The sequence below is a fragment of the Microcebus murinus genome, chromosome 19, assembly GCF_040939455.1.
Source record: "Microcebus murinus isolate Inina chromosome 19, M.murinus_Inina_mat1.0, whole genome shotgun sequence".
Lineage (NCBI taxonomy): Eukaryota > Metazoa > Chordata > Mammalia > Primates > Cheirogaleidae > Microcebus > Microcebus murinus.
The window spans coordinates 2222079-2246063 of NC_134122.1; the positions used below are offsets into that span (position 1 = coordinate 2222079).

The following is a 23985-nucleotide window of genomic DNA, read 5'->3' on the forward strand; positions in this document are numbered from 1 at the left end:
TAATCTGTTTCCTACTGCTCTAAAAGAATACCACAAACAGGATAACTTAAAAAGAGAAGATATTTATTTGGCTTGTGGTTTTGAAGACAAGGAAGTACAAGAGCATGGCACTGGCATCAGGTGAATCTTCCATGGAAGAAAGGCAAGGAAGTGGACAAGGCCAAGAAGGGATGGAGGCCAAACTTCATCCTTTTATCAGGAACCCACTCCCATGATAACAGCATAAATCCATTCACGAAGGCAGAGCTCTCATGACCCCAGGTGGGGTCTGGGCCTGAACTGGACACGAGCAAACAGGAGGGAGGTGTCTGCAAGTCCACTTGGGTCCACAGAAAGCTCTGCAAGCATCAACTTGAACATACATAGTCTTTATTAGCAATCCGGACAGGGAGGACTACAGCCGGATCCAGCAGGCAGTCCTGACCCTGATCTAGCAGTGCCCATGACCTGGGGGAGTGTGCCAAGGCTGTGGTGCCCACTGTACCCCCACGGCCTTGGGCAGACTCAGACCAGCCGCAGGAGTCGGGGGGACCACAGCAGAGCGAGGAGCAGCAGTAACCCAGAGGAGTCCGGCCGGGGTGGAGTGCAGGAAATCATCGTCTCTATCCAGGTGAAGTACACACTGACGTTGGTGTAGAGACCAGGCCGGTTGGGCCGACCACAGCCCATTCCCGAGCTCACGACTCCAACCTGATACCACAGTCCGTCCTTGTCACAGACCAAGGGTCCGCCTGAGTCACCCTGGGGAGCAGCGTGGGTGAGACCAGCCTGGGGCAGGCCCAGGGAGCAGAGGAGGGGCTGGGAGAGCAGGAGGGGCCCTGGGGCTGGGTGCAAATCCTATTTCTTCCCTGGAAGTGACCAGGCCTCAGTTTCTGCATCTGCAAAGTGGAGCAGTAGCCTCCCAGGGTTGGTGGGATGATCAGAGGAGGTACAATTTATTCAAAATGAAAAGCATGTTTTATAGCCTTGGTAAATAAGGACTGCAAATGTTTTCTCATGAATAAATGCCCAGGGTGGGTTTGTGTGGGCACATGGGGTTGCTCTCAGGCCCGGGGTTGGGAAGGGTGGGATTCCCTGGTGGGGCACGGGCACTCACTTTGCAGGCGTCTACGCTGCCATCCTCAGCACCAGCACAAAACATGGAATCTTGAATCATACTGCGGCCTGCAGGCTGTTCAAACAGGTAGCTACACCTGGTGTTGTTTAAGATGGTGACCTGCACTTCCCGGAGGTTGTAGGGAGGCGGAATAAATGCTGGGGGAAAGGACAGAGGAACACAGCAACCTTAGCCTCTCCCCCAACATCTGGGGCAAGGGGAAGAGGAAGGCCCTATGTTACAGTGGTGGGGGGTGTCCCTGGCACACCCACAGTGCCTGGACATTGCTCTTGATGACTTCCCAGCACACAGCACAACATGGGCAATTAATGATGTCATAGAGAGAACCAATGGATAGACAGGTGTCATAGCTCACCTAGATACTGGATTTCTCTATTAATAGAATGAAGATAACAGTCCCTGCCTGAGCCAGTGGAGAGATTCCTTAGCCAAAGCATGGTGGGGGGAGGGGCCAAGGTGGATGAGAATGTTTGTTTAATACTCTACGGCTGCAGGATTCAGGCCAAAGCTTGCCAAACTTGATGAAAGACTTGAATATACAGATTCAAGAAGCTAAGCAGGCCAGGCGTGGTGGCTCACGCCTGTAATCCTAGCACTCTGGGAGGCCGAGGCGGGTGGATTGCTCGAGCTCAGGAGTTCAAAACCAGCCTGAGCAAGAGTAAGACCCCGTCTCTACTATAAATAGAAAGAAATTAATTGGCCAACTAATATACATAGAAAAAATTAGCCGGGCATGGTGGCGCATGCCTGTAGTCCCAGCTCCTCGGGAGGCTGAGGCAGGAGGATCACTTGAGCCCAGGAGTTTGAGGTTGCTGGGAGCTAAGTTGACGCCACAGCACTCACTCTAGCCTGGGCAACAAAGTGAGACTCTGTCTCAAAAAAAAAAAAAAAAAAAGAAGCTAAGCAAACTCCCAGTGGGATAAACACAAAGAGACCCACACTGTGATTTGTTCTTTCTCTTTTTTTTGGATGACGGCAGATGGCGCCAGGTTTGCTTCCTCCCATCTCCCTCCATCACATTGAAATTTGATTATAATGTTATAATCAAACGTGTGAAGACAAATACAGAATCTAGTGAACAGCAGGAGAGAAATGACTCATCAAGGAGTAGGGATCTTCAACAAGATTAACAAAACAAATCTGACAAAATTCAACATCCTTTCACCATAGAAAATACTCAACATCACACCTGTAATCCCAGCACTCTGGGAGGCTGAGGCAGGAGGATGGCTTGAGCTCAGGAATTTGAGACCAGCCTGAGCAAGAGCGAGACCCCATCTCTACTAAAAATAGAAAAATTTGGCTGGGTGTGCTGTCGTACGCCTGTAGTCCCAGCTACTCCAGAGGCTGAGACAGGAAGATGGCTTGAGCCCAGGATTTGGATACTATTGCACTCTACCAGGGGCGAGAGTGACACCCTGTCTCAAAAAAAACAAAACAAAACACAAACAAAAACAAAACAAACTAGGAATAGAAGAAAACTACCTCAACATAATAAAGGCCATATAGGAAAAGCCCACAGCTAAAACCATACTCAACAGTGAAAACCTCAAAGCTTTTCTTTTAGGATCAGGAACAGGTCAAGTATGCCCGCTTGCACCACTTCTATTCCACGGAGTACTGGAAGTCCTAGCCAGAGCACTTAGGCAAGAAAAAGAAATAAAGGACATTCCAATTGGAAAACAAGAAGTAAAATTACCTCTGTTCACAGATGACACAGTCTTTTATGTATAAATGCCTGAAGATTCAAAAAAAAGTGATAGAACTAACAAATTCAGCAGTTGCAACAATACAAAATCAACACTCAAAAATTAGTGGTGTTTCTATAAACTCAGAATGAACAATGCAAAAAGGAAATCGAGAAAACACCCATTTACAATAGCATCAAAGAGAATAAAACAAGAATAAATTTAATTTTGGAGGTACAAGAATTGTGCAAAAAAAGTCAATACATTGCTGAAAGAAATTAAAGTCTTAAATAAATGGAAACACATTGTGTGTTCATGATTGGAGACTTATTAAGATGGCAATAATCCTCAAAGCAATCTACATGTTTAATGCAACCACTATCCAAATCTCAATGGCCTTTTCTTATAGAATATCATAAGCTGATTCTAAAATTCACACAAAATATAAAAGGACCAAAACAGTATCCAAAAAGTAGAATAAAGTTGGAGGACTCACACTTCTACATTTTAAGACATACTGTAAAGCTACAGGAATCAAACAGTGTGGTCTTGGCAGATAGACAGACACATGTCCAGTGGAATTGAACTGTGAGACTAAGAATAAACCAGACATCTATGGCTAAGCAATTTGCAATAAGGGTGCAAGACAATACGATGGGGTGGGGAAGAATAGTCTGTCCAAGAAATGACACTTGGACAACTGGATATCCACATGCAAAGAAATGAAGTTGGAAACCTACCTCACTTCATCTATAAAAACCAACTAAGGCCGGATGTGGTGGCTCATGCCTGTAATCCTAGCACTCTGGGAGGCCAAGGTGGGTGGATTGTTTCAGCTAAGGAGTTCGAGACCAGCTTGAGTAAGAGTGAGACCCCATCTATACCAAAAATAGAAAGAAATTAGCTGGACAACTAAAAATATGTAGAAAAAAATTAGCCAGGCATGGTGGCACATGCCTGTAGTCCCAAGCTACTTGGGAGGCTGAGGCAGAAGGATCACTTGAGTCTGGGAATTTGAGGTTGCTGTAAGCTAGGCTGACACCACGGCACTCTAGCCCGGGCAACAGAGTGAGACTCTGTCTAAAAAAGAAAAAAAAAAAAAAAAAAAAAAAGCAACTCAAACTAGATCAAAGTCATAAATGTAAGAGTGAAAACTATAAAACTCTTCCCAAAAATAGCGGTAAATCTTTACAACTTGGGATTTGGCAATGGTTTCTTAGCTATGACACCAAAAGAACAAGCAGCAAAGGAAAAAATAAGTAATTCTGACTTCATCAAAATTAAAAACTTTTTTCAATACTATCAAAATAAAGGGAAAAGAAAACCTACAGAATCGGAGAAGATAGTTGCAAATCATATATTTGATAAGGGTCTAGTATCCAGAACATATAAGAATGATACAACTCAATAACAACAATAACAAAAAAACCCCTAATTTAAAAATGGGCAAACAATGTGAATAGGCATTTCTCTAAGTAATATATACACGTGGCCAGAATGCACATGGAAAATGCTCAGCATCATCTGTCATTAGGGAAACGCAAGTGAAAACCGCAATGAGATACCGCTCCATGCTCTCTAGGAAGGCCACAGTAAAAAAAATTGGAAAATAAGAAGCGTTGACAAGAATCGGGAGGAATTGTAGCCCTCATTTTTGATGAGAATGTAAAACAGTGCAGTTACTATAGAACAGTGTTTGGTGGCTCCTCAAAAAGATAAACACAGCATTACAGTATGATACAGCAATTGCATCCCTAAATATATACCTACAATAATTGAAAAGAGGTGTTCCAACATGCGCTTGTGTACTAATCTTGATAGCAGTTCTAGCCACAATACTGAAAAGGTTAACATGATGCAGCTGTCCTTAGATGGAAGAATGGTAAACGAGCAATGGCACATGACTCAGCCACAGAAAGAATGAGGTTCTTCTGCAGGCTACGCCACGGATGAAACTTTAAGACACTATGTTATGCGAAAGAAGCCAGACCAAAAAGACCAATGTTGTGTGATTCTATTTATGTGGGAGGTCATGGGCCTGGGGAATGGGGGACTGGGAGTCATGACTGAGTAGTATGACATTCTACTTTGAGATGAGGAAATCTGCAATCAGACAGTGGTGATGGTTGTACATCGTTATGAGTTTATTAAATACCACTGAACTGTATACTTCAAAACTGCACACTTAAGACTTTTATGGTTGTAAATTAAGTCTCAATGGTAAAAAATCACTGCCTGAGGCCTCTGTCACCAGGCTCATCCCCAAACCCGCCACCCCTGCAGCCTGGCCTCCCTCTCAAGTCTCCTTCTGGCCCCCACAGTCTGGGCCAGCAAGAGCTGGGTGTCTGGTTCCTGCCCTGGCAGGTGGGAGCCAGCGCAGAGAGGCAGGTGAGGAGAGGAGAGGACCAGGCTGGCAGGGCGTCCCACCCCGCCCAGGCCAGGGAGGGGGCTGCGTGCCTGTGTGCCAAACAGAGGTGGAGGGTAAGGCCAGGGCCACCCCAACCTCCACCCTCCCACACCCTATGGGCCTCCATCCCCCCACCCCGTCTGTCCCCAGCCTCACTGTCATTCTCGCTGAGTACCCCCCAGCCAGTCACCCAGCAGTTGGGCCGGTGCTGGAACATGAAGGTGGACGACAGGACACAAATGGGCTGGATGTACTTAGTGTAGGTGACAGGGGTGGCCAGTCTCAGCAGGGCTATGTCACTGAGACCCTCATAGAAGCTGGGGTTCACAATGATATCCTGCACCCTGTATCGATTGATGTAGGCCCGAAGGTTCCAGATGGATGGCTTAAGAGTTAGCTCTCCAAGCTGGACCAACCAGTTGGAGGCATCATGGAACCTGGCAAAAGAGAAGAGAGTGGCTGGGGGCCCTGGCAGGAGAGTTGGCCACCTGAGCACACCTGGGGGCCCAGTCCATGATGTGAGACTGTGGGGTAGGTACTACTTGCTCACCCTGGCTGCCATTAGCAAGTTCTTCTCATGGGCAAAACAGCCCCCTGCAGACATGGGAGAGCCCAGAGAGGCCAAAACCAAAGTCCCAAATCCTGGGAGCTGTGGGTGTGTGGAGTCGAAGGGTGGGGTCTTGTTGGCTCCAGGATACTGAAATTGAGCCAAGCCCTCCATGGCGATTCCCATGCAGGCCCAAAGTAGGACGAGCTATGCCCAGGCAATGAGCAAGGGCACCAGGATACAGTCAATACAGCTTCCCAGGGAGTGCTCGCCACAGCCAGGCCCCGGGCTCCACATCCGCTGGGAGCCATAATGACAGACGGATGCAGGGTGGTGCCATGTGGGTTGAAAAAAATAATAACATTACACCCAAGCATGAGTTGAAATGTTCTGGGAAAGCATCCTGGAAGAACCTGAACAGGGTTCCCTCCAAATGCACCAAAGGCAACTGGTGTCACCAGGTGCAGCTGGGACTCAGAAGAAAAACAGACATAGTGACAGAGGTCAGCCGCCCTGTCTGCCCCCACGTGCCCCCAGACTCACCTTTGGAAGCAGTGCGCAGCCGAGAGCACCCAGCGGCGGCTGAGCAGGCTCCCTCCGCAGAAGTGGCCTTCCCGCACTCGCAAGAGGGCCTGCCACGGCCAGCGCCCGCGCACCGTCTCCACTCCGCCCACCACCAGCGGGTGAATGATGTCGCGGTGGCCGCAGGGCCCTGGGGCGGACACACGCACCCGCCATGCACCCGCGGCTCAGCCGCGAAGCAGGCCCGCCCCTCCCGGCCTCGCCTCCGCGGTGCGTGCAGGCGGTACCCCGGGATCCGCGCCCTCCCAGGACCCCCGCGCGTCCCGGGTCGAGTCCAGGCGGAGGAAGGTGACTGGGGACCCTCCCACGTGCTCCACAGGGCCCGTCCCTCCCCCCCCAGGGCCCGTCAGTTACTTGATAGCAGCCTAGCTTCTGTGGAACCTGGGGCGGGAGAGGAAGAGATGAGGCGCCCACTGCGCCCCGGCCCACGTGCACCGCGCAGGGAGGCGCGATCCGGGCGCCTTACCTGACAACAGGTCGGCCTCCTGCGACTCTGGGAGGAGGCAAGAAGGTGTGCCCCACTGCGTGCCGCCCCCGCGACCCACCGCCCTCCCCTGTGTCACTTGTGCCGCCCCCCACCCCTGCAATCTCCATGCCGCCCACCCCCCACGCGGCCTCCCCGCGGCTCCCTGGCTGCACCGGCCACCCCGGCTGCCGCCCCCGCGTCCCCAGCCGCGGAGTTCACCTGGTGTCCCCAGGCTCCCCCGCGCCAGCAGCAGCGCCAGCAGCAGCGCGCCGGCCCGCGCGCCCATGGCCTCGGCTGCGCAGCGTGGCGCCCCCTCTGCTTCCTCCTCCCAGGCCGGCTGGGCGCCCCCTGGGGAGCGGGAGCCAGGGCGCCCTGGCCCAGCACCTGCCCCAGCTGGGCCTCCTGGGCCCGGGCTGTTTGGGGACCCTCAGGCCTCACAGTGCCCTGGCTTTCCGCTCCTGTGGGCCGCGTCCCCAACCACGCTCCTTGGAGTGACCTGGGGACCTGTGGACCTGAACACGCTCTTTCTTTTCTGCAGGCCCAGAGGCTGACCCCCCGGCTCCCTCATCTCCACCCACTACTTCCCCCAGGACCCAGGACCGGGGACACAGCCCACAGCGGAGTCCCTGTTAAAGCTCATTAACAAGTCTTCATTGAGGGCCGACTTGTGGCCTTACATTGGGTCACCTGTTGCTAAACGTCATGGTCCCGGGTCGTGACCAGGTGGAGAAAGGACCCACGGAATGAGAGGCGGCCGGCTCCCCATCTGGAGGGCTCTGAGCCCACGTCTCTGCCCGCTGCCCTGCAAAAGGCCCCACACACTGCATGGAGCCCACGGCCCCCTCTCCTTCCTCGTGGGGGTGTCGTGGGGCTGCCAACGGACCCCAGCTGCCCTCGGATCCTAGCTGCGAGTGGACAAGTGAGTCGGGTCCACGACACCACCCTCGGGCAGTGATTCACAGCTCTCAGCAAACCAGCGACTCCTGGGCATGGTTTCCGCAGCGAAGGGTGCACAGGTCAGAGCCCGGGAGAGCCCAGGGCGGAAGTTCCGGCTGCGGTCCCGGTGCAGTCTGTGGACAGCGCCCAGTGCGCCCGCCATCCAGGGCAGCAGCACAGGTGACGCCCTGCCACCCAGGGAGGCTCCCTGAGCCCTGGTGGCCAGGGTGTGTACTGGAGAGTGGTCGTGTGGGCTGGAGCAGGTGGGCTGACACCGGTCAGTCAGTCTCCAGCCCCTGCAGAGGTCAAGGGATACCGCATGGCCCAGGCCCTGCCAGCGATCACGTTTTAGCATACACTGTCTGGGGGAGCCCCAGGCTCTGGGTGGGCAGAGACATTCTTATCAGGCAGGACACTCAAGGGCTTAGAGTTCCTCCCAGGACCTGGCCAAGGACCAGCCTTTATTGGATGTGCAGCATTTGACACCCCAAGCCTGCTGAGTTCGCATTTTGCTGTAAAGGTGCCCCTTGGCCCTTATGGCAAAACGATCATAGTTTTCTGAGCATCTGAGGCTGGAATGCAAATAAGAGCATGGCCAGGCAGGGCTGGGAGGCCCCAGTACTTGACCACAGCTCCCTCCTGAGGCCACAGTGTACTGGTTGTACCCCAAGGCTGGTGCAGTGAGGACAGCTTCTCCAGTGAGCGTTTGTTATAAATGGCCTTTATTATGTTGAAGTGTGTTCCTTCTATGCTGCATTTGTTGACAGTTTTTATCATGAAGGCTATTGAATTTTATCACATGGTTTTTCTGCATCTATTGAGATGATCAACCGATCATGATCGGTTTTCGTGGTTCATTCTGTTGATGCGAGGGATAACATTTATTGATTTGGGTATGCTGAAGCATGCTTGCACCCATGGGATGAATTCCAATTGAACGCTGTGTATTCTATTTTTAAAGTGCTGTTGGATTCAGTTTGCTAGTAATTTGTTGATGATTTTTGCACCTATCTTCATCGGGGATCTTGGCCTGTAGTTTTCTATTTTTGCTGTATTCTTTTCTGGTTTTCATGTAAGAGTAATTCTGGCCCCACAGAAGGAGTTTGGGAGAATTCCCTTCTCTTGAATCTTTTGGAATAGTTTGAGGAGAATAGGTGTTAGTTCTTTGTAAGTTTGGAAGAAAGAGCTCATGCAGTGAAGCCATCCAGTCCTGGGCTTTGTAGGGAGTCTTTTTATTACTGATTCAATCTTATTACTTGTTATTTGTCTATTCAGGTTTTTTATTTCTTCCCAAGTCACTCTTAGTAGGTTGGATGTGTCCAGGAATTCATCCATTTCTGCCAGGTTTTCCAGTTTGTTAGGATATAGTTGTACAAAGGTCTCTGACAATCTTTTTTATTTCTGTGGTATCACTTGTATTGTCTCCTTTGTTATTTCTGAATTTGTTTATTTGGATTTTCTCTCTTTTTTTTTCTTGGTTAGTCTAGTTAGCAGTTTATCAGTTTTGTTTATCTTTTCAAAAAACTAACTTTTCATTTCGTTGATCCTTTGTACATTTTTTTAGTCTATTTCATTTAGTTCTGTTCTGATCTTTATTATTCCTTTCCTTCTACTAATTTGGGGTTTGGTTTGTTCTTATTTTTCTAGTTCTTTCAGGTGCATCATTAAATTGTTTATTTGAAATCTTTCCACTTTTTTGATATGGGCATTTTTTGCTATAACTTCCTTCTTAATACTGCTCTTACTCTGTCCCATAGGTATTAATTGGTGTGCTGTGTTTCTCTTTTCACTTGTTTAAAGAATTTTTTTTATTTCCTCCGTAATTTCTTCATTGATCCAATGATCATTCAAGAGCATGTTGTTCAATATCTATGTATTTGTACAATTCTGGAAGTTGCTCTTGTTATTGACTTCTAGTTTTATTCCATTGTTGTCAGTAAAGATATTTTATATGATTTTGATTTTTAAAACTTTGTTGAGACTTGTTTTGTGGCCTAACATATGGTCTATCCTGGAAAACAATGATGAGAAGAATATATATTCTGAAGCTGCTGGATGAATTGTTCTGTAAATGTCTGTTAGATCCATTTGTTCTCAGGTGCAGTTTAAATCCAATGTTCCTTTGTTAATGTTCTGTCTGGATAGTCTGTATAATTTTGATAGTGGGGTGTTGATGTCCATAACTATTACTATATTGGAGTCTACCTCCTTTCTGGTTAAATCATGTTCTCTTTATATATCTGAGTGCTCTGGTGTTCAGTGCTCATATATTGAGAACTGTCATATCCTCTTGATGTATCGATCCTTTCATCATTATATAATGACTTTTCTTTTTACTGCTTTTGACTTAAAGTATTTTATCTGTTGTAAGTATAGCTACTTCTGTGTACCTTTGGTTTTCTTTTGTATGGAATATCTTCTTTTCATCTCTTTACTTTCAGTCTATTTGTGTTTTTTCAAAGTAATATGAGTTTCCTGCAGACAGCAACTATAGTTGGGTCATTTTTCTTCACCCATTTAACCCTCTATATCTTTTAAGTGGAAAGTTTAATCCATTTACATTCAAGGTTATTATTGGTATGTGAGGGCTTATTGCTAGCGGTTTATTAATTTTTTTCTTCTTGTTTTATATATCCTTTGTTCCTTCCTTTCTCTCTTATTGTTTATCATTATGGTTTGACGTTTTTCTGTATTGGTAACTTTTGAGTCCTTTCTCTCTTTCTCAGCCTTCTTTGTGTGTTTATTTTACCATTGGGTTTTATACTTTCATGTGTGTTCATGGGAGTAGAGATTATCCTTTGACTTCCAGGTACAGGATTCCCTGGGGCATTTCTTAGAGAGCCAGTCTGTGGTGATGAATTCCACAAGCTTTTGCTTATCTAGGAAAGACTTTACTTCTCCTTCATTTACTAAGGATAACTTTGCTGGGCATAGTATCCTTGCCTGGCAATTTTTTTTCTTTGAGCATTTTGATTATATCATCACATTCTCTTACAGCCTGTAAAGTATCTGCTGAGAAATCCACTGGTCTGATGGGGGTTCCCTATAAATGACTAGATGCTTTTCTCTTGATGTTTTTAGAATTCTGTCTTTGACTTTGACTTTTGACAGTTTCACTATAATTTGTTGCTCAGAAGACCTGTTAGGGTTGTATCTATTTGGGGATCTCTGAGCTTCCTGTATCTGGATGTTTAAATATGTAGATAGATTTGGGAAGTTTTCCCCTATCGTTTTATTAAATAGGTTTTCTGTCCCTTTGTTCTTCTCTTCATCTTCTGGGAAAGCAACAGTTCTAATATTTGGTTGCTTTGTGGTGTCTCATATGTAACCAAGGATTTGCTTATTTTAAAAATTATTTTTTGCTTTTTTCAGTTGTGTTCGCAGCCGCCGCCATGCAGCTGTCGCTCTCAAGCGCCAGCGCCGCCTCTTGCTCCGAGCTCCAGCCGAAGGAGAAGGGGGGTAAGTAAGGAGGTCTTTATATACCATGGCTCGCACAAAGCAGACTGCCCGCAAACCGACCGGTGCTAAAGCACCCAGGAAGCAACTGGCTACAAAAGCCGCTCGCAAGAGTGCGCCCTCTACTGGAGGGGTGAAGAAACCTCATCGCTACAGGCCTGGTACAGTGGCACTCCGTGAAATTAGACGTTATCGGAAGTCCACCGAACTTCTGATTCGCAAACTTCCTTTCCAGCGTCTGGTGCGAGAAATTGCTCAGGACTTCAAAACAGATCTGCACTTCCAGAGCGCAGCTATTGGTGCTTTGCAGGAGGCAAGTGAGGCCTATCTGGTTGGCCTTCTTGAAGACACCAATCTGTGTGCTATCCATGCCAAACGTGTAACAATTGTGCCAAAAGACATCCAGCTAGCACGCCGCATACGTGGAGAACGTGCTTAAGAATCCACTATGATGGGAAAACATTTCATTCTCAAAAAAAAGATTCTCTTCTTCCTGTTATTGGTAGTTGTAAACGTTAGATTTTTTTTCCCCCCCCATGGGGTCAAAAGGTACCTAAGTATATGATTTCAAGTGGAAAAATAGGGGACAGAAATCAGGTATTGGCAGTTTTTCCATTTTCATTTGTGTGTGACTTTTTAATATAAATGCAGGATGTGAAGCATTAATGCAAGTCAAATGTTTCAGTGAACAAGTTTCAGCAGTTCAACTTTATAACAATTATAAATAAACCTGTTAAATTTTTCTGGACAATGCCAGCATTTGGATTTCTTTTTTTTTTTATTTTTTTTATTTATTTTTTATTTTTTTTAACAAGAGTTTCACACAAGTTCATGGATTTCTTTTAAAACAAGTAAATTTCTTATTGACAGTAACTAAAAAAAAAAGAAAAAATTATTTTTTCTTTGTTTTTGTCTGATTTGGTTTTTCAAAAGACCTGTCTTCAAGTTCTGAAGTTCTTTTTTTTTTTTTTTTTTTTTTTGAGACAGAGTCTCGCTTTGTTGCTCAGGCTAGAGTGAGTGCCATGGCGTCAGCCCAGCTCACAGCAACCTCAAACTCCTGGCTCAAGCAATCCTGCTGCCTCAGCCTCCCAAGTAGCTGGGACTACAGGCATTCGCCACCATGCCCGGCTAATTTTTTGTATATATATTAGTTGGCCAATTAATTTCTTTCTATTTATAGTAGAGACAGGGTCTCACTCTTGCTCAGGTTGGTTTCGAACTCCTGACCTTGAGCAATCCGCCCGCCTCAGCCTCCCAGAGAGCTAGGATTACAGGCGTGAGCCACCGCGCCTGGCAAGTTCTGAAGTTCTTTCTTCTGCTTGATCTAGTCTATTGTTGAAGCTCAAAGATTTTGTTTTTAAATTTTATTCAATGAATTCTTCAGTTCCAAGATTTCTGTTTGGTTCTTTTTTATGATGTATATCCCTTTAGTAAATTTCTCATTCACATCCTGAATTATTTGTCTGATTTATTTGTATTGTTTTTCTGTGTTTTTTGCATCTCACTGAGCTACTTTAAATCATTCATTCCTTCCTTTCTTCTTTTTTTTTTTCTTTTTTTTTTTGAGACAGAGTCTCACATTCTGTTTCCAGGGCTAGAGTGCAGCTCACTGCAACTTCAAACTCCTGGGCTGAAGCAATCCTTCTGCCTCAGCCTCCTTCGTAGCTCAGACTACAGGCACATACCACCACGCCTAGATAATTTTTCTATTTTTTGTAGAGATGGGGTCTTGCTCTTGCTAAGGCATGTCTCGAACTCCTGGCCTCAAATGATCCTTCCAACTTGGGCTCCCAAAGTGCTAGGATTACAGATGTGAGCCACCATGCCTGGCCAATATCATTATTTTCAGTTCTTCTTCTGGCATTTCACAAATTTCTTTTTCATTGGGATCTGCTCCTGGAGAATTATTGTGCTCCATTGGAGGTTCATATTTCTGGGTCTTTTTTTTCATGTTTCTTGTGATGCTATGTTGATATCTGCGCATCTGGTGTAATAGCTGCATCTTCCATGTTTTAAAAATTTTCTTTCATGGGGTGGTGCTTTTTTCTGAAGATGTATCTCTGGTGTTGGTTGAGGGCACTGTGGCTTTGATTCTGAGTGCATGTAGTAGTGTAGTCTCTGTGTATTTTCTTTGGCTATAAACAGTGTCAGTGGTGTTTGTGATACCCTCAGTGGCTAAGGGTGCTGGGGATGGGGATGCCAGGTAGGCCTGTCTTCAGGCCCCAGTGGTGGCAGCGGCAGGCCAACCACGCCTGTTTTGGGGCCCCAGGGTAGCATACACTGGCACGCAGTGTGGGTGGGTCAAGGAAAGTTGATTCTTGGGCCAACTTGCCTTGGGCAGGTTGATTCTTGCTTGAGTTCTGGCAGTGGCAGGGATGGGCCAGGCAAGTGGCTGGGTTCTCAAGCCCCTGGACAGCAGATGTGGCATGGGCAATGGCAGTAGCAGTGGCAGGGCAACCCTCTGGCTCCCAAGCAATCTGTGCTGGTCCAGGTGGTTGCTGTGGCAGGTGGGGATGGCCAGAGCCAAGGCCCACAGGTAATACACACAGGTGGGTGCCAGCCGTAGTAATGGCAGAATAGGTGGGTCCATACTCAGTCCCCCGGGAGGGGTGCTCAGGTGTCAGTGGTGGTGGATAGAGTGATCCCCAGGCCCCAGGATGGCATGCTTGGGTGCTAGGGAGGCAGAACCAGGTCAGGCAGGCCTGTCCTCAGGCCCCCTCATGGTCTCTGGGAGTGCTGGCCATGATGGGCAAAGGCAGTGCCAAACCCGACCCCAGGTGCAGTACTTGGGCGTGGGCAGCAGTGGCGGTGGGGGGTGGGGGAGCCTGCCCTCAAGGGGTATGCAAATGCGCTGTGGCCCTGCAGCTGGGGAGCTGCTATCAGCGACAGCAGCACAGGCAGGTGGCTGGCCCCCAGGCATGCAGCTGTGGGCCAGGAGGCTGTCCTCAGGGCCTGTGCTGATGTGCAGCAGCTTCACTGCTGGGGGAGGTGTCGCTGCTGCCAGTTGCCTGAGCTTTGGTCCTGGCTGCAGCTGAGAGCAGCGGTGGTGGCTGCAGGCCAGGGAGGTCAATGGGGCTCCAGGGATGTGAAGATGCCCGGCTGTTGGGCCCTAAGCCAGGATGTAGTCTGTTCAGGCTGGGCTCTTAGAAAGGCAAAACACTGCAGCTGCTTAAGTCTTGGGGGAGGGGAGTTTGTAGGACCCAGCACGGGCTCCCTCTCTGCCGCAATGTCCTTGCATGCTCTCCAGGCAGCCCGCTAGGTTAGTGCCAGAATAGGGGTTGGGGCTGTGAACCTCAGTTTCCCACCTGTGTGAGGAGGACTGCTGGCCCTGAGCCGCTGGGCCCTCAAGCTCCTACACAGTGGGTCCCTTCTTTATCCCAGGGTGATTCTGGAGGCCCCCTGGTCTGTGACATTGGTGGCGCCTGGACCCAGGCAGGGGCGCTGAGTTGGGGGTCCAACTGTGGCCTCCCTGAGAAGATGGGTGTCTGCACCAACGTCACCATCCACACCACGTGCACTGCCAGCTCGATCTGCAGCTCAACCTCAGGTGGCAGCAGCTCCTCGCCAAGGCTTGCTGGGACCTTCTTCTCAGACCTGTTGCCGCTGCCGGGACCCCTGAGGGGACCCTTGTTTCCCTGGGGCGTACCTAACAGGGCATCCCATTACCGCAGCCTCTGTGCTCCAGATCCCTGCACTCGCTCTGCTCCCGGCCAGTAGCAGCTTCTCGAAATGAACCGCTGCCCTCCCCTCCCTGGGTAGCTGCCTGCTGCGATCCACCCAGTGCCCAAAGCTCCAGGGCCCCTCTCCGGCCCCTCCCCCTACAGAAAGCCATTCCTCATCCCACAGCGCCCCCTCCTCAGACCCTTGTGGCCCTCAGCTCGGCCCTCACCTGTCTCCCTGGGGCCCTGCTCTGCACCCTCCCTGCCAGCCTGTGGGCTCCAGGGGACACAGCCTGGCATCTTGACCTCCTGTTCGACCCCTGCCCACGGAGCAGAGCGATGAGCTGCAGCCACCTCTATGGGTTCCTTTCCAGGGTTTTGCCACTGTTGGAATCGAGGTTTCCAGCCCATGAGGCTGGGGTGGGGTCCCTTTGCCGGTGTGTCTGCCCATGAGGTGATAAAGCCTGGAGCTGGCAGGACACTTCCCCCACCTGGGGGTTCTGCCCATGTCTATGAGCCACAGCTGTCTCCAGGGCCCAGAAAGAAATCCATGGAAGTGTCTCCTTTGTAGGGGACTTGGCCCACAGAGTGTCACCAGATGCTCACAGCAGCCCTGGGAGGTGCACACCATCAGCACCTGTGGAGACAAAAGTGACTCCATCTTGGATGCTAATCAGCCAAGTTGACTTCTGAGTAACCCTGTCCCCTTGCACACCTCCTGATTTCTACTGTATCTCCTTAGCATAGAACACGTGCTCATCATGCATCCTGCCTTGAGATCAAAGCAACCTTGATGTTATGGAAAAAATTATAGGCTCAGACACACAGTGTGCGTGCCTGTTCTGGGCACTGCACAGAGCGGGTCACCCTTTCCCTCTTGTCCCTAAGCCCTGGGTACGGGGACAGCAGGTGCGGAGATTTAGCTGTCTTGATGCACTCCGACTTCTGTCATAAGTTCCCGAAATAAACTGTCCTTTAACAAAAAACTGGATTTGTCTGACTGGCTCTTGGTTTCCCAGCTCTTTCTGCATTTGGGAGTCACTTTGAATATATGGCCCTTTCAAAAAACAGCCCCCCTTTCAGACAGGCCACTGTCCTCAGCAGCCCTGCCTTAGGCCCAGTGGGTAGCAAAGCAGCACATCCTGGGGGTCCTAAGGTCAACTGGAGGGCTGGGGGGGAATCCCAGGGTCATGAATAGGGCTGGGGGTGAGACTTGGGGTCATTGATAGGGCTGGGGGAATCCCAAAGTCCTGGCCAGGGCTGGGGCCGGGGCCCTGCCTGCCTGGGCACTTGCCTGGCAGATGAAGAGAGCCAGTCTATGAAGCCCACAGCCAGCGCCAGTCCTGGGCAGGTCGCCCCACTGGCCTGAGCCCGTGCCCCTCACCCTGGGGACACTCTGCCAGCCCACGCGCCTCCCATTGCTCCTCCCTTCTGCGCTCCGCCCTCGCCCCCTTCTGTGCTCCGCCAACCCTCAGATTCAACCAACTCAGCGTGTTGTGCACAGGGCTGGGTGGCAGCCAGTGACACACCCACAAAGAAAAACAACGTCACTTTGGATATCGCTACATTCTAGGAAGAAACCACCTCAGGAAGGTGGGGTGGATGGTCAGTGGGGGCCAAGGGGTTGCTTTAGGCGGGCCAGGGGCAGAGAGAGCCAGGCTGGGAGGGGAGGAAGCCAGCCCGCAGCTGTCTGGAAAGGAGGCTGCAGGGAGAGGCGACCGAGCCCGGAGCCAGCTTGGCGCTCGCTGGGACAGGACACACCGGGGCCAAGGGCAGGTAGGTGGGCACAAGAAGGAGAGAGCCAGGCGGGCAGGGGCTCTCTAGGGCCATGGGGAGTCCCCAGGGCGTCTGGCAGGACCCGAGACTGAGGCGATCCCTTGGGCCCCAGTTGAGAAGGGCCTCTCTGGGCCACTCCACGGCACCTGGCGGTGGTTGTGGGCGCAGTGTCCTGAGCGATGGGCCATGCATGTCCCTGAGAGCAGGGGTGTGCAGGAGCCTGGCGAGTCACAAGTGCTGTCATGCCCTGGGACACAGAGGGAAGGTACTTGTAGGGAAAACCTCACCCCCTGGCTGTGCTCGGGGGGCTCGTCCCCACCCAGCCCTGGCCTCCCCTTGGGCTCCTTTCTGCTCAGTCCCCAGCCCATGCCCCAGGCCCGTCTCGCTGCAGGGCGTCTTGGGTGGGGTGCAGGGCCCAGCGCAGGATGTCAAGGACCGGTGGTCCTGGGCCCGCATCAACATCTGGAGAAGGATCTCTGGTCCCCCAGCTCCTGGTGTCTCGCCAGCATCTCTCTCAAGGCGCCCTGGATCGAGGACACCGGCTGGCCATCTCCACTACTGCTCCCCAGGCAGGAACCCTGGCTCTGCCGGCTCCTGCTCCGCACCTGGGCCCGGGCCCAGGACTCCCAGAGAGTGGCCTTGGAGGAAGCTCCTGGGAGTCCCTCTGGAGGGAGCCCCCTGAGGCGACGCTGGGGAGCTGGTCACTCTGCAAATCCCTCCGTGTCCCTTCCGGTGTTCAGGACACACAGAGAGGCACCAAGCAGGCACAGCCTCCAGAGACCCCCTCCAGAGTCACGGGTCACAGGGACATGGCTGAACCACCTAGTGGCGCCTGTCTCCCTTTCTGCCCCTTTCCTTCCATCCAGGATCCCCAACAATAAAGTCGGCCAAGGGCAGTGTTGACTTCCAGAAAGGGTTAACCCCAAAGATAGTGACGGGAGCGGAGCAAGAGCCCTTGCCAGGGTGTGGCCAGGGCAGGTGGGCACAGCTGGCTGCCGGCTCAGGGAAGACAAGCCCAGGACCATCACTGTTCCCAAGAAAGTGCTGTGAAGGAAACTTGTCCTGCCCAGCCCAACGGGGCTAGGCCCCAACCCAGCACAGGGAGGACCTGCTCTTGCGCCCTAACAGGGGCTCAGCTGCCGGCCAGGTCCCGGGTCCTGGGGGAAGTAGTGGGTGGAGGAGAGGGGGAGGGGGTCAGCTGGGACCTCTGGGTTGCAGAAAAGAAAGGGCGTGTTCAGGTCCACGGGTTCTCGCGTCACACCATGGAGTGTGGTTGGGGACGCGGCCCACAGGAGCGGAAAGCCAGGGCACTGTGAGGCCTGAGGGTCCCCAGACGGCCCGGGCCCAGGAGGCCCAGCTGGGGCAGGTGCTGGGCCAGGGCGCCCTGGCTCCCGCTCCCCAGGGGGCGCCCAGCCGGCCTGGGAGGAGGAAGCAGAGGGGGCGCCACGCTGCGCAGCCGAGGCCATGGGCGTGCGGGCCTGCGCGCTGCTGCTGGCGCTGCTGCTGGCGCGGGCGACCCTCGGGATACCAGGTGAGTCCCGGGGGGCCGCCCTGGGCTGGGGACGCTGGGGCAGCACGCGGGTCGCGGCGTGTGCAGGGAACCGCGCTGAGGGTGCGGTGGGGCCGCACGGGGGTGGTGGTGAGGCAGCAGGGGAGCCATGGAGAGCCGCGCAGCTGGGGGCACGCTGGGGGGTGGGGGGGGCGTCGGTTCGATAAAAGGGGAGGCTCTCGGGCCACAAGGGGAGGTCACCTTCCTGCCTCCTCCCAGAGTCGCAGGAGGCCGACCTGTTGTCAGGTAAGGCGCCCGGATCGCGCCTCCCTGCGTGGTGCACATGGGCGGGGCGCAGTGGGCGTCTCATCTATATTCCTCTCCCGCCCTAGGTCCCATGAACGCGAGGCTGCTATTAAGTAATTGAGGGGCCCTGGGGGGAGGGCCGGGCCCTGCAGACCACGTGGGAGGGTCCCCAGGCACGTTCCTCCACCTGCGTGCGCGCTGGATCCTGGGAGGGCGAGGGTATCCCAGGGTACCCCCACTACACACCGCGGGTGTGGGGCCGAGGCGGGGAGGGGCGAGCCGGCTTGGAGGCTGAGCTGGGATCCGTCTGTCCCTCCCAGGGCCATGCGGCTGGCAGACCAAACCGTCGCGTGTGGTGGGTGGAGATGACTCGAAGCTTGGGCGCTGGCCATGGCAGGGGAGCCTGCGTTACTGGGGCTCCCACCTTTGCGGAGCAAGCCTGCTCAGCCGCCGTTGGGTGCTCACAGCTGCACACTGCTTCAGAAAGTGAGTCTGGGGTCAGGTGGGGTCAGCCAAGGCAGGCGGGAGGGCGGTGCCCCTGACCTTGGAACCCTGTTCAGGTTCTTCCAGAATATTTCTACGTTCATCTGGGGGTATTCTTTTTGTGTGTGTGTCCTTAACCCAAATGGCACTACCCTCTGTGCTATCTGCCCTCATTCCACCTCTGGTGGCTGCGTGCCACAGGAGTGCAGGACAGGGAGGAGGGGCACCCGCCGGGCACTGAGCCTGGCTGCCGCGAGCACTCCCAGGGAAGCTGTGCTGGCTGCGTCCGGCTGGGCGCCCACAACGCCCCGGCGCATCTGCTCTTTCTTCTCTGCTGGCCTGGGGTCCCGCTGGAGGGCTCTGCCGGATTCCAGTATCCTTAGGACAGCTCTGTGAGCTGACGAGACCCCACCCTCCCTCCCAGTCCCCAGGTTCTGGCACTTTGGCTGTGGCCTCTCTGGGCTGCCCCATGTCTACAGGGGCTGTCATGCCCAGGAGAAGGACTTGCTAATGGCGCCTGGGAGGAGGAGTAGCAGCCCCACAGCCTCACCTCCCACATCGGGCCCTCTGGTGGCCAAACCTTGTCAGGGCCCCTGACTGCTCTCTTCTCCCCACCAGGTCAACTCTCCCCTTTTCATGGTCGGTTCAGTTTGGCGAGCTGAGTTCCATGCCATCTTTATGGAACCTTCAGGCCTACTACAATCGTTACAATGTGGAGCGTATTTATTTGAGCCCCAGGTTCACGGGGTTTGCACCTCATGACATTGCCATGGTGAAGTTGTCCACCTCTGTCGTGTACTCTAAACACATCAGGCCCGTCTGTGTCCTGTCCTCCACATTTGAGTTCGAGAACCGGACGGACTGCTGGGTGACCGGCTGGGGGAACATCCATGAGCATATACGTGAGGCTGGGGACAGGCGGGTCGGGGAGGTCCTACCCTCATTCATCTGTGCCCAAGTCTCAGGCATAGCAGCCCCCTCCTTGGCCTGGGCATGGTGGAACCCCCTGCCAGCCTGCTCCCCTCCTCTCCTCACCTGCCTCTCTGCGCTGGCTCCCACCTGCCAGGGCAGGAACCAGACACTCAGCTCTCCCTGGCCCAGACTGTGGGGGCCACAGGGAGGCTAGCTTGGCCCAGGCTGCAGGGGGTAGGGATGGGGAGAGCCTGGTGACAGAGGCCTCAGCCACTTCCCCACGATGCTCATGCACCCCCAGGCGTTAGCTGCCACCCCCCCGCCCCGGGCTCATCAAGAATAGAGTCCCAGGCCCACCCCAGCCTGTGTCACCCATCCCTAGAGAAGAGCCTCAAGTTGCTGTCTTTCTCTGTCCCCCCATCCCCCAATAGCTCTGCCATATCCCTACACCCTCCAGGAAGTGCAGGTTGCCATCATAAACAACTCCATATGCAACCACCTGTTTCAAAGGCCTGATTTCCGCATGAACATCTGGGGAGACATGGTTTGCGCTGGTTATGCCCAAGGCGGCAAGGACTCCTGCTTCGTGAGTGTCCCTCCCACCACGCCCAGTCCCAGGGGTAAGAGCAGCCTGTGTCCCTTACCTCATGTGATCCGTACACCAACCCTGGGAGGCAGAGGCGGTGGGCCCCCTTTTGCACATGCACGAACTGAGGCTTGGTGACTGCCCCGGGGGAGTAGGATTCGCACCCAGCCCCACGGCCCCTCCAGCTCTCCCGGCCTCTGCTGCTCCCTGAGCCTGCCCCAGGCTGGTCTCACCCACATTGCTCCCCAGGGTGACTCAGGTGGACCCTTGGTGTGCGAGAAGCAGGGACTGTGGTATCAGGTTGGAGTCGTGAGCTGGGGAGTGGGCTGTGGTCGGCCCAACCGGCCCGGTGTCTACACCAATGTCAGCCAGCACTTCCAATGGATCCTGAACCACATGATCCGGAATGGCATGCCCAGGCCAGACCCCTGCCTGCCGCTGCTCCTCCTCACGCTGCTCTGGGCTCCCCGACTCCTGCAGCTTGGGGCTTGAGTGTCCTGCGCCCGTGAGGATCGAGTCGCCTGCTGAGCCAGGCTCTGGTCTCTCCTGTCCTGTGTGCCAATAAACACGTTTGAGTGACGCCTGGCAGAGTGTTCCTCCAGCCTGGGGGCTCCCTGACAACTTCCTCCCAGTCACCCATGTCCAGTTCAGCCCCTGAGCTGCCCTAACCCCTTAGTCCTTGCCCGCCCACGTGCATTACCCCAGGTTTTGTTACAAACGGCAGAGCTGTCTCCGGGAAGATACTGGATGGAAGAGCAGTAGCAGCTGCAGCGTGTCCAGGGCTGGGAAGGCTGGGGGTGGGGGCGCCAAGGAGGAAACACTCCCAAAGTCCCCATCCCAGGCTTCCCTGGCACACGCACGCCAGACACTCCTGGTCTCACCACAGACCCTGCAAGGCTTGCCAAGGCCAGGACCTGGTTGGTACAGGGAGTTTATCTGGCAGGGGTCCCAGGGAGCAGGTGAAGAAGGAGGGACACCAAGGCAGGGGAGGGGCAGGGCATGGTGGCTCATGCCTGTAATGCTAGCACTCTGGGAGGCCCAGATGGGAGGATCGCTTGAGGTCAGGAGTTTGAGACCAGCCTGAATCACAGTGAGAACCCATCTCTACTAAAAATATAGAAAATTAGCTAGGCCTGGTGGTAAGCGCCTGTAGTCCTAGCTACTTGGGAGGCTGAGGCAGGAGGATTGCCTGAGAGTTTGAGGTTGCTGTGAGCTAGGCTGACACCTTGGCACTCTAGCCCATGCAACAGAGTGAGACTCTGTCTATAATAATAATAATAATACAAAGTCAGGGAAGGAACAAGTTCTGATGAGTTTGTATAACCAAAGAGATCGCCATTTTAGCCCACTGAGCTACAGTCCTGCTGGGGGCTCAGTATTGGCCCACTGAGGACAAGGACAGTAGTGGTGAGCATTTCTCTCTTGATATCTCAGCTCCTGCTACATGTAGAGGATTTGTAACCATGGGGCCAGCCCAAACTGGGCCTACCCTGTTCATAGCAAAATGTTGAGTTGCTTTTAGGAATAACAGAGCCCCAAACTGCAAGGCATGTAGCTCAGGCATGTACAATAAAAGGCTCTTTGACCTCTAAGACACCCAGAATTAATGATTCTGCTCCCCTTGGGACCCAGAATACTCGGGCATGACTGGAATCTGACTGCTGGAACTCTTTCAGAAGTGAAAGGTCCATTAGCCCAAAAGATCCAGGGCTAAAATCTACCTCAACGTACCTTGCCGTCAACGGCCAAATTTGAAGCCCTGCAATCCATGCCTGCCAAGCCAACATGCCTCACACCTTTCCCTTCTCCTCCAAGCCCTGAAACTTGCCCCAACCCCCTAGTCAGGGACACTGCTGAGCCTCCTGTCTCCCTTCTGGCAGGTCTTGCCACGAAACCTCTGTTCTCAAAGCTGGCGCCGTGAGGTCGGCTCCTGTGCAGTCGGGCAGGGAGCCCGGGAGCTTGAGAACAAGTGCTGGTGCCCAGGGTGGGGCCGCCGCCTGCCTGAGGCACTGTTGCTGGGGGGGCGGGGCTCACCAACCCTGAGTGGTGTCACTCAGACCCCTTTACCTAGGTGCTTTGATGGGAGGACCCTGTATTCTGCCATCTCACTTTAGTTTCCTTGAGGGCAACTTGCTCTTTTGAGGAAAGAAATTGCTCCTGGGAGTCCGCTTGCTCAATGCTTCTTGGGGGTGGCTCCGGTAAAAAGAAAAAAACAAAAGAAATTGCTTCTAGATTAGACATCTTTTTGGGTGAGTACTTCATTAATATGTGCTTGTACCTTGCTTGTCTCTACTATAAATAGAAATTAATTGGCCAACTAATATATATAGTAAAAATGAGCCGGGCATGGTGGCACATGCCTGTAGTCCCAGCTACTCGGGAGGCTGAGGCAGCAGGATCGCTTGAGCCAGGAGTTTGAGGTTGCTGTGAGCTAGGCTGACGCCACGGCACTCACTCTAGCCTGGACAACAAGGCGAAACTGTCTCAACAACAACAACAAAAAACACTACATGGCCTCAATATTCATAGGGATCAGAGGAAAAATGATCCAAGAATGGTTCTCTAAACTATAATAGTATTCTACAACTAGACCTGTTTTGTAAAAGAGGAAAATTGAGATGAAACCACTTATGTACAATCTTTTATGTCCTTAATCCAAAATAAGAATTTACAAAAGAGATCACAATTGAAAGCAAGAATCCAAGGAGAAAACTTGTCCTTCCAGAATCCAGATCAGATAATGGTCTTGTCTTCCCTCATTTGCTGTCTGCTACCTCACCTGTGCTGCTGCCCTGGATGGCGGGCGCACTGGGCGCTGTCCACAGACTGCACCGGGACCGCAGCCGGAACTTCCGCCCTGGGCTCTCCCGGGCTCTGACCTGTGCACCCTTCGCTGCGGAAACCATGCCCAGGAGTCGCTGGTTTGCTGAGAGCTGTGAATCACTGCCCCAGGGTGGTGTCGTGGACCCGACTCACTTGTCCACTCGCAGCTAGGATCCGAGGGCAGCTGGGGTCCGTTGGCAGCCCCACGACACCCCCACGAGGAAGGAGAGGGGGCCGTGGGCTCCATTCAGTGTGTGGGGCCTTTTGCAGGGCAGCGGGCAGAGACGTGGGCTCAGAGCCCTCCAGATGGGGAGCCGGCCGCCTCTCATTCCGTGGGTCCTTCCTCCACCTGGTCACGACCCGGGACCATGACGTTTAGCAACAGGTGACCCGATGTAAGGCCACAAGTCGGCCCTCAATGAAGACTTGTTAATGAGCTTTAACAGGGACTCCGCTGTGGGCTGTGTCCCCGGTCCTGGGTCCTGGGGGAAGTAGTGGGTGGAGATGAGGGAGCCGGGGGGTCAGCCTCTGGGCCTGCAGAAAAGAAAGAGCGTGTTCAGGTCCACAGGTCCCCAGGTCACACCAAGGAGCGTGGTTGGGGATGCGGCCCACAGGAGCGCAAAGCCAGGGCGCTGTGAGGCCTGAGGGTCCCCAGACGGCCCGGGCCCAGGAGGCCCAGCTGGGGCAGGTGCTGGGCCAGGGCGCCCTGGCTCCCGCTCCCCAGGGGGCGCCCAGCCGGCCTGGGAGGAGGA

General features: G+C 52.9%; 3 protein-coding genes across 3 annotated transcripts; 2 read left to right on the top strand and 1 right to left on the bottom strand.

The window, feature by feature from the left end:
- Positions 1-504: 504 nt before the first annotated feature.
- Positions 505-7127, bottom strand: LOC105859730 (serine protease 41-like). Its single transcript, XM_012743798.3, has 6 exons — positions 7027-7127; positions 6808-6834; positions 6303-6471; positions 5369-5649; positions 1097-1254; positions 505-741 (listed from the first exon to the last, which is right to left on the bottom strand). The coding sequence occupies exons 1-6, from the start codon at positions 7091-7093 to the stop codon at positions 505-507; spliced, it is 939 nt and encodes a 312-aa protein (XP_012599252.2). The 5' UTR covers positions 7094-7127.
- A 4001-nt stretch (positions 7128-11128) lies between these two features.
- Positions 11129-11950, top strand: LOC105859732 (histone H3.3A-like). The gene has a single exon (XM_012743800.3). The coding sequence runs from the start codon at positions 11228-11230 to the stop codon at positions 11636-11638; it is 411 nt and encodes a 136-aa protein (XP_012599254.2). The 5' UTR covers positions 11129-11227; the 3' UTR covers positions 11639-11950.
- Positions 11951-18076: 6126 nt separating this feature from the next.
- On the top strand, positions 18077-20980 carry LOC105859561 (testisin-like). The gene is made up of 6 exons (XM_012743418.3): positions 18077-18165; positions 18516-18542; positions 18750-18915; positions 19531-19814; positions 20256-20410; positions 20660-20980. Exons 1-6 carry the CDS (start codon positions 18099-18101, stop codon positions 20900-20902), a joined length of 942 nt encoding a protein of 313 aa, XP_012598872.3. The 5' UTR covers positions 18077-18098; the 3' UTR covers positions 20903-20980.
- The last annotated feature ends 3005 nt before the right edge of the window (positions 20981-23985 follow it).